Here is a 21,028-nt window from a genome sequence, read left to right on the forward strand (position 1 = left end):
ATTAAATGCTTCCAAAACTGTTAAATGAAACTACTGAACTGATAATATTTCATATTATGTTACATTTTAGAAGTATTGGAGGAAGTCATTGAGAGGATTTGGCCACCAGTTGACCTGTGAGCTGGACCCGGGCAATCAGAGGTTCCAAACCTCCTCCCCTGTCCTTGGGATGTACTTTCTGCCCACCATTCCCACGTTAGGAGTTGTTTCAAGGATGCAGCCTTGAGAGAGTAATGTGTGGCTGAGACCATCTGGACAGTGTACACGACTGACCCCCATTAAGGCCTCTACATAAACTATGATTATGGTGGATGGGTGCAGAGATTTACTGCTCTTGCCGTGCCCAAGACAAGCCTTGTATGTACGTTCCCTTGCTCAGTAAACCTGCCACCTACCAATCTGGGAGGCTCTGTCTCTTTCTTTGGTCTCTCCTTGCCCTCTGTGTATAGGGGCCAATTTCAGGTTTCACCAGGGGAACTCCCGTGGTTATGAACAAACAAGTAGCCATTTCAACCTAAAGCAATTTATTATTGGAACATATTAACATCTCTCAATTTTCTAGAAAAATATAAAAGAGGTCCTTGTGATAGAGAAGTAAATATTTCTGTGCATTCTTAAAACTGTGTAATACTCTTAAAATTCTTTTCTATCTAATATATAAAATTTGGCTAAACTGAATAAAAAAGAATGAAATGATGCCATTTGCAGCAACATGGATGGACCTAGAGAATATCATACTAAATGAAGTCAGAAATAGAAAGACAAATACCGTATGATATCACTTATATGTGGAATCTAAAATATGACACAAATGAACATATCTACAAAACAGAAAGACTCACAGACATAAAGAACTGACTTGTGGTTGCCAAGGAGGAGGGGGTGAGGGAGGGATGGGTTGGGAGTTTGGGGTGAGCAGATGCAAACTATTATATGTAGAATAGATAAACAACAAGGTCCTTCTGTATAGCACAGGGAACGATATTCAATATCCTGTGATAAACCATAATGGAAAAGGTTATGAAAAGAATGTATATATATGTATAATCGAATCACTCTGCTGTACAGCAGAAGTTAACACAACATTGTAAATCAACTATACTTCAATAAAATAAATGTTAAAAAATAAAAATAAAATAAAACTTCGCTAAATTATATGATTTTAAAATTTTAGGGCTTCCCTGGTGGTTCAGTGGTTAAGAATCCGCCTGCCAATGCAGGAGACATGGGTTCAAGCCCTGGTCCAGGAAGATCCCACGTGCCACTACTGAGCCTGCACTCTAGAGCCTGCAAGCCACAACTACTGAGCCCACGTGCTCAGAAAGTGTAGCTTTCATGAGAGGAGCTGTGGGTTTTGAGTCCTGCAGCCTATGCTCGAATGATAGGAGGGACACAGCTCAGTTTCTTCTTGGGTCAAGGCAAGAGCAAAGTGTAGCTTTCCCTTGCACTGTGTATCTCTCCAGCAGGCTTCAGGAAGGCAAGATGAGACCCACACTTTTCCACCAGTGCAATCCCAGAGCTTAATAAAGTGCTCAGTCCATAGTAATCTCAGTAAATGTTGAATAGAAGGGTGAGCTCTGGACTAGACTGAATTCATTTCAGTGACTTATTGAATGCTACCTCTTATTCACCCTAAGCGGAACAGAAAATTCTGGGAACCCCTAAAATACTTATATAGTAAGCCACAGCTTTTATTTGTAATTGTTGCAAGTTTTCAGTTAAAAACACAAAACTTAATAACAAAATTTTTAAGTATAATATCCAATGTTACTAAGGAAATTGGGTAATATGCAGAAGAGATGGATAAAACAATGATGGAACATAATTAGAAGTATATTACCAAGATCTCTAAAAATGAACTTGCAATTCTACTTTGAAAAAATCAATCTTATGAATTTTGGGGGCTCAACAAGTGTTTACTGAATGAACGGACACGTGAAAAATAAACAAAGGAGGTGATGAGTAAGTGGTGAGTCTTAACTGGCCTCTCTAGCCAGAAAAACAGAGGAAACAACTTTCCTGTATATTGTAGTGTTATTTATAATAATAAAAAGCTGAAGGTAGTGTGAAGGTCCATGTAGAAAAGACATGCCCACGGGGTGAATCATTTAACAGGAGCAAAGACCAGGGCTGATGATGCTGTGATACACACAACAGCTTCCCCCATATTTAGGAATATTTCCAAGGGAACTGTTAAGGTCCAGAGAACTTTAAAATCTCCTAAAAAACGCTATATATCTTCTAAATATTTAGAAGGATTGCTGAGGATTATTATGTATTACAAAACACAAATGAAAAGGGCTTCTACCAGCTTTTTTCTTCCATGTAAAGCCATGAAACTAAAGAGCCCTTTGCTTCCAGAAAGCAACCACCAATTTAATGAAAGGGACAGAGAGAAGACTCCTCTTCACTGGAGATTTATTTGTTTGTAACAAAAGCAAAGAGGACCATATCTATCAGCTATGCCACTGTTTCTAGCTACACTATCCAAGCTCATAAAATCTTAGTAATCTGTGTTGATTATTTTTTCACACATAGTCTCATTTCCCCCCATTCTTGGGAACTGCTGCAGCTGCAAAAGCCACCCGGTCACAGGTGTCATCCTAAATCAGAGAGGCTACAGACTAGACTACAGACTACAGCCCTCCCTTCCCCCCTCTTTTCACGAATGGGCCATAGCACTCCAATCTGCTGAACTCAACAGGGCCTCAGAAGCCTTCTCAACACAGTATTCCAGATAGACATAGAACCTGAGAGATAAGGCTCTTTACTGTCCTTGAATTCAATAATAAATCAGGAATTCACTTTTCTGTGACATTTTAAATTTATATATTCAACTACTAACACATTTTTATTTAAAAACATGTTTATATACAAGCAGCCAATGAAACATAAGAATTATGTTATACCAAGAAAATAAGGCGCTCTGTACCATTTGCATGTTCTGTATATGTTTTCTCTCAAAACTTCACCATTTTGCCCTGATAATTGCCAAAAGACAATTTAAAGATAATCAGAGTATGATCACCTGGGATATTGCTTGCAATCTGTAGAGAAATAATTATTTCTTTCACATAACCAGAGATACTTGTAGATACATGAAGCTGAGAAAATTTCCTCTAAAATGATGCTAGAAAACTGGGTAGCATGCCACCCAGAATCTTTGAAAGCACCCAAATACTTACCGTTTGCTATCCTAAGGAATACTAAAGAATGGACATGAAGAGAAAAGAAAACCAAACATAGAAACCTTGTCAGATGTTCCCTGAGCCTGTGCCACCTTTTTGGGTACAACCGTGTTTATCTGAAGGACCCTTGCAAGAGCTGCCTTTGGGTCCTCACAGTAAGCCAGGCTCAAGGCACTAAGTGGGTACCTGACCAACAACTCATGAGATCTCTCCCCTCGTAACCCTCACCTGGAAGATGGCAGAACAATAAGAGCAAGCTCAGGCACAGAAAGAGTCCCAATTTCCATATAAACTAGCATCTGCCTTTTCCCATGCTGATTCTGCAAGATGGCTCATTTACAAATATATAAATAGCTGCAACTTTACTCCAGTCTCATTGAAAAATCAGAACGGCATCATGTGAGAGAAGCATCCTAGCATCCTTGGCTCACGGAGCGAAATGTAAGTGGAGCTGGGCCAAGCTACTTGACACTCGCTAGTCAGCTTAACCAGATGCCCTCCAGTTTCCTGCAGTGGAGGGACCGGGTTCTGCTGGCAGAGCCTGAGACTTCATGCACATCAATTGCCCAGCAGTCGCACCGTGATTTAGAGCCAGAGGTCGGAAAATAAATTTCAAGTAGTACCTAATATTTATTATCACACATATTCAAAAGAGAATGGCAATGTCTAAATGTGGCAGGAAGTTTTCCAATGTAGCTACTTAAAATTCGCTACGTCTTCTTACACACAGGCTCGATGAATTTTCAAAGACTGTCTCTCCAGTACTCTGGCCACCTGGCCAGACTTAGAGGGGTTTAAATCATCAGGAAAAGGGCAAGAGAGAAAATGCATTTTAATTTTTGGAAGAGAATTTATTGCCTTGCTTAAATTCATTAATTAAAGTTATCTACTGGTAGTTAAGAAACATCTAAACCAATATATATGAAATATAGATGAGATACATATTGACTTTTCTTTGCTGCATATGAATACCCACATAGCAAGCTGTCAAGCCCTGAGGGTTTAATGCCTGCATGTGAAGCCACCTTCAGGCTTAAGACGCCCACAGTAGCATAGATCTGTACGGTGACATCTGCTGAAGTTCTCCACCAGACAAATCACCCATTACATCCCCTGGTAACAAATTACCCTCTTCCTTAGCCCTCTGATTTCTTACCAATTAATGAGCAGTTTACTTTTTTTAAATTTTATTTTGCGGTACGCGGGCCTCTCACTGTTGTGGCCTCTCCCGTTGCGGAGCACAGGCTCCGGACGCGCAGGCTCAGTTGGCCATGGCTCACGGGCCCAGCCGCTCCGCCGCATGTGGGATCTTCCCGGACCGGGGCATGAACCCGCGTCCCCCGCATCGGCAGGCGGACTCTCAACCACTGCGCCACCAGGGAAGCCCCCAAACAGAATTTGATGCTTTATTCATTGCAGTGTATTCACACCCTGAAATGTTCATCTTGGACTCAAAGGCTGAATATCAGGACCATATATGCTATATTTGCCTTCTTGATGACTCAAGCTTTCTGAATTACTATTGATCCATCCTCCAATTACATATAGCCAACCATATGGGGAATTATTATTGCCTTGTATAATTGCTGACAAATTGTCAGTATTTAAATGGCAAGTCATTCTTTTTAATCTCATATTTATCAGAAGAAAAAGTATAGTAAAGATAACAAACCAACAATTAAAAAAAACCCTTCAATAAATTCATTTTGAAATGAAATGAGTAACAAGACCAAAAAAAAAAAGACTTTTCTTTACTATATACTCTACACAATATATAAAATGAATATACAGTACGGGCTAAGTTCTTTTAATTTACCATGGAGCTTATCTATATGCATGAAGCATGTAGAAATAAATATAATAAATATCACTCTTTTGTCTCTAAGTCTACATTGTGTCTTAGTTTAAAATTCACATTTTAAAATCTAATTTTGGTTATGTCTATTTAAACATAAATAATATTTCTTCAAAAACAAATTTACTTACTATTCTCTAAAGATTATGCCGCTATCGATACATGTAAATTTACGCTATAGAACAAGATCAGTTTGTAAAGATTACTAAAAACCACAATTAATCAAACAACACATTTACCACAGCATTCAAGTGATTGTGTTACTGTCGACAAGACTTTTTATTTTTAAACAAATTATTTGGAATCTCCTTAGAAAGTAGTTTATGTTGTATTATTAAAATGTAAAGAAAGGGCTTCCCTGGTGGTGCAGTGGTTAAGAATCCACCTGCCAATGCCGGGGACATGGGTTTGATCCCTGGCCCAGGAAGATCTCACGTGCCGCGGAGCAACTAAGCACGTGTGCCACAACTACTGAGCCTGTGAGCCACAACTACTGAAGCTCGCGCACCTAGAGCCTGTGCTCCGCAACAAGAGAAGCCACCGCAGTGAGAAGCCTGCGCACCGCATCGAAGAGTAGCCCCCGCTCACCGCAACTAGAGAAAGCCCGCGCCCAGCAACGAAGACCCAACACAGCCAAAAATAAATAAATTAAATAAAAATAAATAAATTTTTTAAAAAGTAAAGAAAAATTATTATTTTACTTACATGGTGTCTCTAATAAGACGTGAACTTCCCAATTTGATACAAGTTTTATCACCTTCACAAAACACACGTCTCAGAGAAAAGCGCTCTCCTAGGTCAAAACCTGTGGAATGTGACAAATGATTTAATCCAACAGTTTTATTAAATTTAGTAAATTCACAGAGTTACCAACTTTTAAATAGGATTTTTTGTAGTCCTTATCTGTAGACTGACTTATTTCAAGTTAAATCTGCTCTTTACGGGATCAGCAAAATTTCTTGATTTCTTTTCCCTCTGTTTAGGATATAGGAGGATGAAATATATGTCACAAGATTCAAGTATTATTTTTCTTTGACCTAGGAATTATTCTAAATAAGTAAGCAGAGTAGTTTATTGTAGCAGCTCTGATAGCTAAAGACAGAAAATTAGTTAAGTAAAAAATACTACAGCCATTCAATTGAAATCTAAGCAGTCTTTTAAAAGAAATCGTGCTTTAGAAAAATATATGTTGATGTGGGGAAATGCTCAGATTTCAAATGCAGTATATGTATTATGATTACGTGTGCATATATGGGTGGGGGAAGGGTGGAGAGAGAAAACGGAGGATGAAGGGAAAAAAGAGAAAGATAAGAATGTTACAAAAAGGGAATCATGACTGTATTTGGGTAGTGAGATCTTCTTTCTCATACATTTTCTTTTCTTTTTTTCAAACTTTCTACAATGGATACAACTTTTAAAATTTTAAATAACTTTTGTTCTCCGAGAGGTTGAGTTGTTGGGGGTCCTAGGTTAAATGATGTAGAATTCTGCGCTCAGAAATTTTTGTACAACATTTGACTTCTTTGCTTTTAATTTTTTAGGATTGGTGTTATCTTAAATTACAATGTGAAGGAGTCACCTACAATACACTACGTGTTTGGTGATAATTTTACACAAAAATGTTTCTTTGTGAAGAACTGTAATGCTTACCTGAAACTTCAACTTTATCTCTGTAGTCTGTTGTAAACTGGTGTCCCTCTTTCCTCAGTATAGGACATTGTTTCTCTATTAAAACAAAAAAAAAAGGTATTGAGTATTTTCATTACATTGTCTATCATTTTTTTCAAATAAATTTGAATCACACAATACAATCGGAAACGTAAGATAAAATGGAAAGAAATTAAACCGCTCTATTAAATTCCTTTTATTTTATTTATTTATTTTTTTTAGATGTTGGGGGTAGGAGTTTTTATTAATTAATTTATTTTTGCTGTGTTGGGTCTTTGTTTCTGTGCGAGGGCTTTCTCTAGTTGTGGCAAGCGGGGGCCACTCTTCATCGCAGTGCGCGAGCCTCTCACTATCGCGGCCTCTCTTGTTGAGAAGCACAGGCTCCAGACACGCAGGCTCAGTAGTTGTGGCTCACGGGCCTAGTTGCTCCGTGGCATGTGGGATCCTCGCAGACCAGGGCTCGAACCCGTGTCCCCTGCATTAGCAGGCAGATTCTCAACCACTGCACCACCAGGGAAGCCCAATTAAATTCCTTTCAAATAAGGATAAGAATATTACCCACCTCACAGTGTGTTCGTGAGGAATACATGTGGTTATGTATGTGAAGTCCCTGCTACACAGGGAACGCTTGTCAGTGTTAGCTACTATTTGCTCTAATGTTCTAATTGTCGCTCTATACTCGACATTAGGAAATTAGCTAGCTCTAATATCGTTAAGTTTTCATATTCAAAGTGTATTCTAATGTTAGAAGAAGTGACCTACTACTATTTTCACACACCTTGGATTCAGGTTTAGGTATTAGTGATATTAAACTTTAGAACAGGAGGAGACTGCATGGGACTAAATGTACCCCTCCCTAAATTCATATGCTGAGGTCTTAATCCCCAGTGTGGTGCTATCTGGAGGTGGGGCTTTTGGGAGGGAATCAGGTTTGGATGAGGCCCTAGGGGTGGAGCCCTGGTGATGGGATGGATGTCCTTACAAGAGGGTAGAGGAACAGGGACTCTTTCTCTCTCTCTCTGCCTTGTGAGGAAACCAGGAAGAGGGTTCTCATCAGAACTTGGTCAGGCTGGCAGCCTGATCTCGGACTTCTTAGCCTCCAGAACTGTGTGACATAAACGTCTGTAGTTTAAGCCTCCAGGCCTATGGTATTCTTGTTAGAGCAGCCTGAACTAAGTTATTAAAATAAAACTAAAAAGCAAAAGCAAAGACCTCTGCCATACCAAAGTGGCCTATAATGAAAAATAAATGAGATAAAAATCATTGAGAAAGTATTAATTATATGCTAATGCTAATTAACGCTGTTCAAAGAAATAAAAGATAAAGTCTGCCTCCACTTACAGTGAATTTACATACTCACTGCACCACAACACAGTAATATAGTAATGTACATACACACACTAATTTCTTATTATCTGGGGTTTGTTTAAATTTAATTCAGGCTAGATTCTAGGAAATTAATAGCCAATCCAGACAATATTGCAGCTAGTTTTTATAATACGCCAACTGGACAACTGGACAGTTCTTAAGCTAAATTGATGAACTATTTTGGCATCATGCAGTCACAACCTTAATTTTCTAAAATGTCTAAAATTCATGTTTGGGTATAATGACCTCAAAGTTTTTATGACAGAGAGGAGATAAACTGCTGAAAACCACACTGATCTCCTGCTCTATGGGAAGTGGAAACCATCAGTTCTCCTGGTCAACCGCTCAGACTTTCAGCCCTTCAGCCCTTCATTTAACAAATGTGTCAAAGACTTCAAGGGTGGTGACAGGGCATCAGCTTAATATATTTAACCAGAAGAATAAATCGGATTATAAATAGTGCTACCACTTAGATTTAAAAGCTGCAATCCACACAATTAAAATATATAGCACTGAATATTTTAAAGATTACTTAGTTACTCTGGAAATTCCTGTCTCAGAGATCTTAACATGATTGCAGGTCCTAAATAATAATAAAATCGGGTCTTTTGTAAACACTACCCATTTTTTGAGAAAATTGAAATCATACCCATTTTTTATCTGAGTTCATCATCATGTTTATAAAAACCAAGATCTCTGCACTGAAAACTAGAGAATGTTGCAGAGAGAAATTAAAGTCCTAAATGACTGAGTGGATTAAGCAAGTATTTAGATTGGAAGACTCGGTATTGTTAAGATGTCAATTCTCAATTTTATATATAGACGTAGTGCAATAACAAATAAAATCCCAAGAGGTTCTGTGTGTGTGTGTGTGTCTTTGAAAACTGACAAGCTGATTCTCAAATTTAAGGTGAACTCCAAAAATACTAGAACAGCTAAGGCAAAACTGAAGAAGAACAAGCCTGAGAACATGTACTATTGGACACCAGGGATTTTTATAACGTGATTTTGGTGCACATATAAATAGATTAATTGGACAGAGAGTCCAAACACAGACCTGTGCACATGTGGTCTCCTTATTTACCACAAAAGGGCCACTGCAATTCGATGGGAAAAGGATGGTCTTTTCAGTCAGTGATTCTGCATCAACTGAATGTCCATGTAGAAAAACACTGGACTGTGACCCTTACCTCAAACCATGCAAAGAAATTAATTAGAGATGATCTTAGACCTAAACATGAAACGTAAAACAATAATGAACTACAGAAAAACGTAAAATCTTCCTGAACTGAGGGTAGCAAATATTTCTTGATAGGGACACAGAAAACACGAAAGGTTGATAAACTGGACTTCATTAAAATCTTAATAATCACAAGACAACATTAAAAGAGTGAAAAGACTAGCCACAGACTATTACAATACGTATATCCAATCAAGCATCATATCCAGAACATACAGAGAATTCTCACAAATCAACGGGGAAAAGATTGAAAACCCTATTTTGAAAATGTGCCGGGGCTTCCCTGGTGGCGCAGTGGTTGAGAGTCCGCCTGCCAATTCAGGGGACGTGGGTTCGTGCCCCGGTCCAGGAAGATTCCACATGCCGCAGAGCGGCTGGGCCCGTGAGCCATGGCCGCTGAGCCTGCGCGTCCGGAGCCTGTGCTCCACAACGGGAGGGGCCACAGCAGTGAGAGGCCCGCGTACCACCAAAAAAAAAAAAGAAGATGTGCCAAAAAACTAAGCACTTCACAAAAGAAAATATCCAAAATGCCAACCCGCATATGAAATAGTGCTTAACATCATTAGTGATCAGGGGAATGCAAAGTAAAACCACAATGATATACCACTAAATGGCTAAAAATTAAAGAACTGACAGCATCAAATACTGTTGAGGCTGTGGAGCAAAAGGAAGGCTCGTCTACGTTGCTCGTGGGGGTGAACAGTGCAACCACTTTAGAAAATTGTTCGGCAGCGTTTCCGAAAGCTAAATATTCATGAACTCTATAACCTGGAAATTCAATGACCCAAGAGAAATGAGTACAAAAGTGGTGTAAGTGGCTCTTTTAGAAGAGAATATTCCTCGCAGCATAACTCATACTAATCCAAAACTGGAAACAACCCAAATGTCCATTGACAAGAGGATAAATGGACAAATTGTGGTAAATACAATAAAAAAGTATAGAAAAAAGAATGAACTACTGCTACATGCAATGACCTGGATGAATCTCAGAGATACAGTGGTAAGTGGAAAAGAATACCGTTCCCCAAAGAACACAAACTGCAGAATTCCATTCATGTGAAGTTCAAGAGATTGCGTGACTGATCTATGTCAGAATACTGATTGGCTTGGCAGGGGGGTCAACTGGGATAGTTACAGGAAAGCCTTCTGGGGTCATGGAAAGTTCTATATTTGGATCTGAGTGGCAATTTCACAGATGTGTAAATACACATGCAAAAATTCATTACGCTGTGCACCTAAGATCTGTGGACCCCGGTGTGTGTCATACAAAACAGCATGTCTGTGAGAAAACACTTTAAGCTCAAAATAATTTTTGCAAAACACCAAAACTGTGATCAAATTTTTACAATGACTTTGCATAACTATATGACTGTAGAAAATGAGGTTAACCTTAAATTCTTCACAACATATATAGGGAAACCCCAATAGATGATTGGCAAAGCAAATATCCAGACTGTGGAAGGAACTTCCTACTGTGACACTTCGGTAATGAGTGGAAGCTATGTTAGCTTATTGCCAAGTTGGAAACAGTATATATCTTATTTAAATTCTTCTGAGGATCTAATGAATATATGATGATGTCAAAGTAATAAACCTGTCACTTTGAAGTGAAGAAAATTGAACATTTCCAGCAATATTTATGAAAGTATTTCTTCACTAAAGTCTTTAGTTTATGAAAATCAAATACAGCTTTGTATCTCTAGAATATGTGCTCTGTTATGAAAAGCTGAACAAAACAAATGAAAACTAAATGTTAATTTAAGTGAAGTAAGTCAAAGACAAATATCATGATATCACTTTATATGTGGAATCTAAAAAATGATACAAATGAACTTATTTACAAAACAGAAATAGACTCACAGACATAGAAAACGAACTTACGGTTACCAACGGGGAAACGGGGAAGGGATAAATTAGAAGTTTGGGATTAACATATACACACTACTATATATATAATAGGTAAACAACAGGAACCTACTATATAGCACAGGGAGCTATACTCAATATCTTGTAATAACCTATAATGGAAAAGAATCTGAAGAAGAACATATATATATATATATATATATATATATATTCAATTTTAACTCAATTTTATTCGACTTCAATTTAAGGTTTAAAAAAACAACTAAATGTTAATTCTTTGGGGGAAGACTCAAGGCACAAGAAGCTGAATGCATGAGTCTCATGGTCCACTGCATAAAAATGGCAACACAGGAGAAGTGGCTATTAAAAGTTGCATATGTTAATTTCTTTAAGCATTGACAGTTGCATTTTAACATAAAGTAAAGCATACTTTTTGCATAAATGTGCGTGCTATCTTGAAGAACTACTGATAAGACCCAAATATCCAAGCATCCTGTCAGGTAGTCAGGAGAATCCCGGCAGCAGTGTCATTTCAAAGGCTCTTGGGAACCTTTCAAAAGTAATTACTAAAATTTCACCACAAAAGATGCACTATTTAGGGGCCCTTAATCAACAGACCTTTTGAAACATAAATGCAGAAGTTTTTGACAAATTCATGCTAAGATGCTGTCAGTGATTTTCAGACCCACTTTCCTCCTGACTTAGCTTGAAGGATCTGGGCAGCTTATACGGTTGGAAGGATATTGAAAGGGGGTAAAGGAACCAGAAAAGAAGACAACTAGGTCAGATTTGGGGAAGATTTTATCTAGATTATCTACAAAAAATTACATACATTTTACAAATGTGTGTAATTACATACATTTTACCCTTCTCTCCCTCTAAAAATTAGAAACCTGATGACCTACGAACAAATCATTCAAGAGAACTTATGTGATTTTCCCCCAGATCACATAGTAACTCAATGGCAAAGCTGAAATAAAATTCGTTTCCCATAGTCCAGCTTTTTTCTCTATACTGAACATCCATCTCAAAAACATGTTCTAGGGCTTCCCTGGTGGCGCAGTGGTTGAGAGTCCGCCTGCCAATGCAGAGGACGCAGGTTCGTGCCCCGGTCCGGGAAGATCCCACATGCCGCGGAGCAGCTGGGCCCGTGAGCCATGGCCGCTGAGCCTGCGTGTCCAGAGACTGTGCTCCGCCACGGGAGAGGCCACAACAGTGAGAGGCCCGTGAACCACCCCCCAAAAAATTGTTCTAAATAAAATAATAGAGTACCTATGATACTCTTTTCATTCGTTAGTGGAAATATACTTTGTCCCCACTCTCAGTTTGAAACACATGCTTAAAAATATCACTTGTTCCCTTAACCTCTAAATCCTCATGCTTGTTTTCACCTGCTGACTGGGCCTCCTATTATATTGTTAAGCATTCTAGTCTGGAAATTAGATCCCATGTCTTTTAAAACATACTTTTCCTATCATTGTTCTGGTCTTTCTATACCCACTCATATTTAAGTCTTCAGTTTAATGACGGAAGTCATGTGCAATTCCTTCTTTCTCCTCTCAAATAGCTAAAAAGCCCAGAACAGTTAAATTCATTCTTTTAACTTTCCATTTTTTCCCTGCTGATTGAATACCTAAAAGATGTGTGTATTTTGCTGGTGCTCATGCAGAAAACGCACCAGTCACTCTCTGTGGCCCCAGAGGCCTCTGGCCTTAGGAAAAACCAGGAGTGAAGTCATTCCTTGTGCACCACAAAGACAAGGGGAAAAGTCAAAATTAGAGGCATCCTGAAAAATAAATGTATACATGTTCTGTTACACCTTTACAATTTGTAGAGGGTTCTTAGCATTACTTAAGCTATTAATATACCACTTTACTGATTGCAGAGAAAGGAAATATATCATTTGTCTAGTGGATATATACTTTATATTTTAACTTTGCTAAGTGTACATGTTTCCACACATTTGTACTTAAATGTATCATGAATAACTCCTATTACAATATTAAACTACCTGTGAATTAAGGCTTGTTGAGAGGTCTTTAGGGAAGATATGTGACTGAAAGGTATAAATTCAGAAGCCTACCCGTTGGTACTCCTAGAGAGCAAGGTTTTAGCATCTCCCAAGAGGCCTCACAGGGCAGTGTCTGCTGCTCTGGTGAATTTTACCAGAGTCCAAGGTCTAGCCTTTGAGCTTGCAGGCTCAGAAATCAGCTGCTGACAACACATAAAGTACAGATGCATTTCTGAGGGGCACGTGCCCTTCTCCTCCTCACTCACTGGACTCCAGTCTCCCTCTCTGTCTCGTTTCTCCTACACGCTGAGCACACCCCTGCCTCGGGGCCTTGGCATGTGCTGCTTTCCAGGTGATCACGTGCTTCACTCTCTCACTACCTTCCTGTCTCTGCTTAACTGCCCCTCGATGAGGTCAGCCCTCCCTGACCACCCTGTAAATAATGAAACACCCTTTTCTCCCTTCATACCATGTAGGATTGCCAAATACAGCAAATAAAAACACAGGTGCCCAATGAAATTTGAATGTCAGATAAAGAACAAAAATATTTTTAGTATACGTATTTCTGATGCAATATTTGGAGCATACTTATACTAAAATGTTTTCATTATTTGTCCCACTTCAAACTTAACTGGGTGGCCACTATTTCATCTGGCACCCTCACCCACATGCTCATACTCTTGGAGGCCAGGTAGGGTGGTAACTTAAAGAGGTGACACTGAAGATGGACAAAGGGGAAGGAACTGAGACACAAGAATGGACAGGATGAGGACTTTGCTGGTGGCGCAGTGGTTAAGAATCTGCCTGCCAATGCAGGGGACACGGGTTCGAGCCCTGGTCTGGGAAGATCCCACGTGCCACGGAGCAACTAAGCCCGTGCACCACAACTACTGAGCCTGCGCTCTACAGCCCGCGAGCCACAACTACAGAGCCCATGTGCCACAACTACTGAAGCCCGCATGCCTAGAGTCCGTGCTCCGCAACAAGAGAAGCCACCACAGTGAGAAGCCCACGCACCGCAACGAAGAGCAGCCCCCACTCGCCGCAACTAGAGAAAGCCCGCACCCAGTAACAAAGACCCAACGCAGCCAAAAATAAATAAATTTTAAAAAATTTTCTTGTAAAAAAAAAAGAATCAACAGGACGTGATAACAGACTGAACGTAGGGAGGAGGGGGAGATGCCTTGCTCAGCTGGGTAACAGGTGAGTTTACTGAAATGAATGCCACTAGAGGAAGAAAAGGAATTGTGACAAGGAGTGAATTCAGCTGCGGTGGAAAAGCCACGGAGCTAGAAATGTCAAGTTCAAGGTGCCACTAGGAAATATGGGTATGGAACACAAAAGAGGGGCGGGCTGTGAGGTAAATTTGGGAGTGACTGACATACAAACCATACTTAAAGCCACAGGGATGGATGGCATTACACAGGAGGTAAGGCCAGAAGGGAGGAAGGGCAACAGCTATCTCCTGAGAAATTGCAATATTTCTCTCTCTTGTCCATTCCACCTGCTTTATTTTTTCTATTTCTTCATATCCTCTGGAGTCCACATAACATATTATGGAATTATTATTACCTGTAAAATCGCAGTTAAATCTGCCCAGTTTCACAGGCGTTCTATTTATCACTCTTTTTTTTATTGAGGTATATTTGATATACAATATTATATGTTTCAGGTGTACAACATAGTGATTCAAAAATTTTAAAGGTTATACTCCATTTATAGTTATTATAAAATATTGGCTGTATTTCCTGTATTGCACAGTATATCCTTGTGGTTTATTTATTTTATACATAATAATTTGTATCTCTTAATCCCCTACCCCTATCCTGCCCCTCCTTCCCTCTCCCCACTGGTAACCACTAGTTTGTTCTCTACATCTGTGAGTCTGTTTCTTTTTTGTTATATTCACTAGTTCATTTTATTTTTTAGTTCCACATATAAGTGATAACCTACAGTATTTTTCTTTCTCTGACGTATGTCACTAAGCATAACTCCCTCCAAGTCTGTCCATGTTCCTGCAAATGGCAAAATTTCGTTCTTTTTTATAGCTGAGTAATTTTCCATTGTATATATACACATCTTCTTTGTCCATTCATCTGTTGATGGACACTTAGGCTGCTTCCATATCTTGGCTATTGTAAATAGTGCTGCTATGAACACTGGGGTGCATGTATCTTTTCAGATTAGTGTTTTTGTTTCTTTCGGGATATATATCCAGGAGTGGGATTGCTGGGTCATGTAGTAGTTCTAGTTTTAGTTTTGTTTTGTTTTGTTGCAGTACGCAGGCCTGTCACTGCTGTGGCCTCTCCCGTTGAGGAGCACAGGCTCCAGACGCGCAGGCTCAGCGGCCATGGCTCACGGGCCCAGCCACTCCGCGGCATGTGGGATCTTCCCAGACCGGGGCACGAACCCGTGTCCCCTGCATCGGCAGGCGGACTCTCAACCACTGCGCCACCAGGGAAGCCCTAGTTTTAGTTTTCTGAGGAACCTCCATACAGTGCTCCACAGTGACTGCACCACCAACAGTGGTTTACATTCCCACTAACAGTGCACAAGGTTCCCTTTTCTCCACATCCTCTCCAGCATTTGTTATTGGTGGTTTTCTTGATGATGGCCACCCTGACAGGTATCACTCTTGTTTTCTAACATGCATTAGGAAAATTGTTTTCTTTACCTTTAGTGACAAAACTCTTGACACAGCATTTGTCTCAAGATCAGGATTGGGGAAGTTGAAGAGCAGTAATTTACCACAGACATAGAACTAGTTTGTTTTCTTCTCATAAATGGATCAAAATAACAGCCTTTAGGTGTTTTGTTTTGTTTTTTTTAAAGGCTGACAGACTTCCCATTGACAGAGGCCTTTCATTTAATTGTTACTAGTTGCCCTGGGGACTCCTGTACACTTCATACTTTGCTAATACATCTGATGAAGGATTACAGAGTATCCTAGGTTGGGAGAAAAACAAGAGGTTAGCACCTTGGACCAGAATATAACAAAAAAATATGGAAAAGTGACAAAACGAGAAAAAAATGGGAACACAGCTATATTAACAAAGGGGTAACGAGGGGTCACAGAACCTTCACTGCTAATTTTTTATCCAAAACTGTTCCCCCAGAGGAGTATACCAGGTTAGGAGCTATAACCTTTATTTAATAATTGTGAAGCTTTCCTGCACTTTAAAAATTTAGGAGTTACAAAGTACATTTGTCAGCAGTAGGACTCTTATCTGGTACCATACTGAACATGAGGAATTCTTCAAAACACAAAATAAAACTCTCTATGTAATAGCATACTTCGACTCTGAGTTTGAGTGCAGCGTGTGTCGATTAGTAAAAGCCAAATTTCAGAAGAATAGTTTTTCCTTATAATCAATAGAAAACTAGTTTAAAAAGGTGTATGTGTATAGTTTGGGGCCTAAGTTTATAATCAATTCCATCAAGACACTTAACCTGAAGTTTTACCATAAGTGAAAGGGATGACATTCTATTATCTCGTTATTGAGTCTGGCTTTTCTTGCTGCTCTTTCTTACCTTATTTTCTGTTTTTATTACTTTTGATGATAACTCAGTACTTTTGCCTTAGAACAGATTAAGGGAAATGCATGAGACATAGGAACCATTATGAGACATAAGCTTCTATCATAGAGAAAAGTTTTAAGAAAGTAATTAAAGCAAGTTTTGAGATGATCTCTGTGATGTATATTTATTAATACAACTCTCTTCCCCAGCCTCTTTTGACAACTAAACTGAAACGGCCACATTCAAATTGTTTATCTGCAGTGTGAAAATATGCAAACATGCCTTATGTCATAATCTCAACATAATAGTAAAACTGATGAAAGAATATGGAATAGCTAATTCTGAATAGCTTCAAGATTTTAATATTAAAGGTATTATCGAATCCCTCCATATTACTCTTGAATTCCATCCCAACTGGCCCAATATTGCAAGCAATCATTAGGCACAGCATTGAGTTAAGTAAAGCAATTAAAAGACTCGATTTATCCTTCGTGTATTTAAGTTTAACAGCAGATTGTTGACAACTTCACAGACTCCAAGGCTGAAACCCTAGCCTCTCCCTCAGATTTCTTATATTTTATTTTTAGGCTGTAATCACTTCCCTCCGGTAAATGGTTAGTGACCACAGGCACAGGTCTGCACATGAGGAAACTAAAAAGGGAACTTTGTGCTATGAATCAGACACACAAGACATGAGAGTAGCCCCTGCCAGGCCCGAAATGTTATACTCTTCAATAATACTTATGACAGGGCTGTGCTGACATTTTCAATGAAAGCAAACGATACTTGCAGTTAAGCAATTTCCATGGCACGTTTAGTGTGGGCTGTTTCACAAGCATCTCCTACCAAATGCCCCGATAAAAAACAACTCTTCATTTTTTTTCTTTAGGAATTTCCCTTAGTGCTTCAGGTTACGTGAATCTTACTAGAGTTCCAATTAATTTGGATTCACACTCTTAGGAAAATCTTTCAGAAAGATTAATTTGGTAGGGTAAATTGGGCTAGAATATATGCATTTCAGTCTTCCTGCATACAATATAACCTGATTAAAGAATTGACATAGCCAAGCTACAAGAGCAAAACATTCAGGGGAATCCCAAGATGGAGACGTTTCAGTTACGCAAGATGATCAGTACTGTACGCAAGATCTATAGCGAACAGTACTGTATTATACACATAGAAATTTGTTACCAGAGAGGAGCTCATGCTAAGTGCTCTTACCCCTCCCAAAAGCGTTATTAAAGTCTAAATAAATAAACAAATGCAACCTGGTAGTGTAAGGTGCAAGACAACCAGCTAAGAAAAAATAATAACAATAAAAAGAAATAGTTAATCATCCCAAAGGTGAGTGTTCCTCTGTTTTCCGCAAACATAGGCATTAGATTCACGTGGGGAGCTGGTTAAAGATGTAAATTACTGAATCCCACCCCATGCTGTCCCGCATCATAGGAATCTTTGGGAGTGGGACTCCAGAATCAGTACCCCAGATGATTCTTGCTCACACTAAAATTGGAAAACCATTTATGTAGATCCTTCAAATCAATGTCATCAGGAACATTTATTTATTACACACTAGCATGTGCCTAGAAACTGATTCATTCTCCTTTCAAACCAGAAAAGTCCTATCCCCTCTGATTAAGTAGCAAATTGCATTTCCTGCTACGTCTCTTAAAAGGAAGAGATGTAAAAAAGATTCAGAAGAGGGACTTCCCTGCTGGTCCAGTGGGTAAGACTCTGTGCTCCCCATACAGGGGCCATGGGGCTCGATTCCTGGTCAGGGAACTAGATCCCTCGTGCATGCTGCAACTAAGAAGTCTGCGCGCCACAACTAAGAGCCCGCATGCTGCAACTAAGAACTGGCGTAGCCCGAATAAATAAATATATTTTTTTTTAATTCAGAAGAGTAGCAACATTATCAGAATAAACTCCCCGCCCTAGGGACTTCTTTTTGCCATGAGTCACACCCGACTTTTCTGAAAAAAAGATTTTCGCCCCAAAAAAGTATGATAGCCACAGGATGTCATTTGTACAGTGTTAGAATATTCAAACTTTCATGTAGATTATTTTATGAAATGTAACTCCTGCCAAATTAGTAAAAAATCATAAAGACTTACAAAACACTGTGACTCAGATATGTTTTTATTTTATGAGTGCTTCAAACTCAAAAATCTCTACTAGGGTATGTTTATACCTGTTTAGCAAAAATTCTGAAAGAAACATTCAAAAGAATAAGCACAATAAGACTCATAGTCTCAGGACGTCATCATATGTGACCAGGGTCAGAATATATCATATGTGATCCTTTGCATAGAAGGTGAGTTGAAGTTTCTCTTTGCTCAGCAAATGGCTTTTCAATGTGTCTAGTTCAACTTTGGAATGCGAAGTACATTGAGGTCAGTAACTTAACGCATACTCAATCTTCAAGAAGAGCCTTCCAAATTAGCCACCGGATCATTTTTAAAAATCAGAAGTGGAAGTGAATGTTTCAAATTGCCTTCAAGTCCTTTGGAAATATTTATGAGGTTGATAACTGAACAGTTGCAAATAAATATTATCTATTTAGTTCAAAAAGTGCTCTCACGACTGTTAATCTTTCGTTTGCCTCATCTGAGATACTACAAAATTGATATATAATTAAACTACATCTCCTTTTCTATTTCTTATTCTGTTTTTCACTTTTCTGTAATTAACATTAGCTATGTCCTTGGTTAATCCTAACTGAGGATGGGTTTCTATACTTACAATTTGAATAACTTGAAAAACTTCATTAAAAGGGGAAAAGGAAAAATAGACACACACAGAGATGTACATACATATTTATATTTGTAATTATCAGTGAGAGAAAGAAAAGGCTATTTAGACTAATATAATATGCATATAAAAAATGTAATTTTAGACATTCTCAATGTGCAGTGTGAAGGTCAATGGGGAAAACAATAAATTATTATCTATTTTGTGCTAGTAGATTGAATCTATGGCCTCTTCAACCCTAATAAGATTTATTTTAATATTTTTTTAAAATAAAGACTATAAGTAACATTTGGAGACTGGACAAGAGGTGGCCTGGATACCTGGCTTGTCTCTGCTCACCACGGAAGCGGAAGCAGGAAGCAGGAGCATCGCTGCCCAGAACCAAAGCTTCCAAGAGCCAGCGGGTCTCATGGCGCCTCAAAACCATGGGATCCAGTGGCCACAGACCTGCAACAGAACAAAATATCTGAATTGAGCTTATTGCATACAGTTCCCTTCATCATTATCTCCAGAAAATCCTCGTCACCAAAGAGAACACAATAGAATTTTACAATATATATAATTATAGAATTGGATATCTGCATATACATGTAATTAGACATTATATATTAATATATACCTTATTATGCATGAAAGCCTCTGAAAGTATTTTCAGATTAGTTCCTAATTAGTTATCAATGTCTATACAGCCTCATATAACTTAAATTTCTCTTCTAAATTTTTTTAAAGCCACGCTACTTACAATGATTTGTATATATCTTTATTTTTAATCCTGGTAAAATACGCATAACAAAGTTTACCATCTTAACCATTTTTAAGTGTACAGTTCAGTGGCATTCAGTATCTTCATGCTGTATAATCACCACCACCACCTGTCACTTTTCATCCTGCAAAACTGAAACTCTGTATCTATTAAACAGTAACTCCCCATTTCTCCCACCCCAGCCCCTGGCAACAACCATTCTGTTTTCTGTCTCTACAAATCTGACTGCTCTAGGTCACCTGCACGTGGAATCACACTGTATTTATCCTCTTGTGACTTTATTCACCAGGCATATTGTCCTCGAGGTTCAACCATATTGTAGCATGTGTCAGTATTTTGTTTTTTGTTTTTTGTTTTTTGCGGTACGCGGGCCTCTCACTGTTGTGGCCTCTCCCGTTGCGGAGCACAGGCTCCGGACGCGCAGGCTCAGCGGCCATGGCTCACGGGCCCAGCCGCTCCACGGCACGTGGAATCGTCCCGGACCGGGGCACGAACCCGTGTCCTCTGCATCGGCAGGCGGACTCTCAACCACTGCGCCACCAGGGAAGCCCTATGCCTTATTTCTTTTGAACTCTCTCATCCAGCTATGGTCATAATCCTCATCTGACTTTGGAAACTTATCCTAGCTCTTATTTCAAGGCCGTTGGTAACAAAGTAATGAATTCTATTTCAAATAAGTGAACTCACAAATATGGATCTAACTTTCAGAGAGATTCTTGATTGTTTGCATTTTTAACCAAACTGATTTTTATGAGTTGATAAGTTAGCAGTATAGCACAGTGGTTAAAACTTCATGCCT

At 39.0% G+C, this 21,028-nt stretch overlaps 1 protein-coding gene across 1 annotated transcript in view; it reads right to left on the reverse strand.

Annotated features, from left to right (window-relative positions):
* The window catches only part of COL19A1 (collagen type XIX alpha 1 chain), a 349,797-nt gene extending 329,920 nt beyond the window's left edge, over positions 1-19,877 (reverse strand). Inside the window, exons 1-3 of the mRNA XM_027093224.1 lie at positions 19,787-19,877; positions 6,694-6,768; positions 5,749-5,848 (exon numbers count right to left, since the gene is read on the reverse strand). Coding sequence (XP_026949025.1) covers positions 5,749-5,848; positions 6,694-6,768; positions 19,787-19,877 — 266 coding nt within the window. The remainder of the gene's footprint in view (positions 1-5,748; positions 5,849-6,693; positions 6,769-19,786) is intronic.
* Positions 19,878-21,028: the final 1,151 nt, after the last annotated feature.

The sequence above is a fragment of the Aethalodelphis obliquidens genome, unplaced genomic scaffold, assembly GCF_003676395.1.
Source record: "Aethalodelphis obliquidens isolate GAN/ISIS:26980383/991018 unplaced genomic scaffold, ASM367639v1 scaffold3, whole genome shotgun sequence".
NCBI classification, from domain to species: Eukaryota; Metazoa; Chordata; class Mammalia; order Artiodactyla; family Delphinidae; genus Aethalodelphis; species Aethalodelphis obliquidens.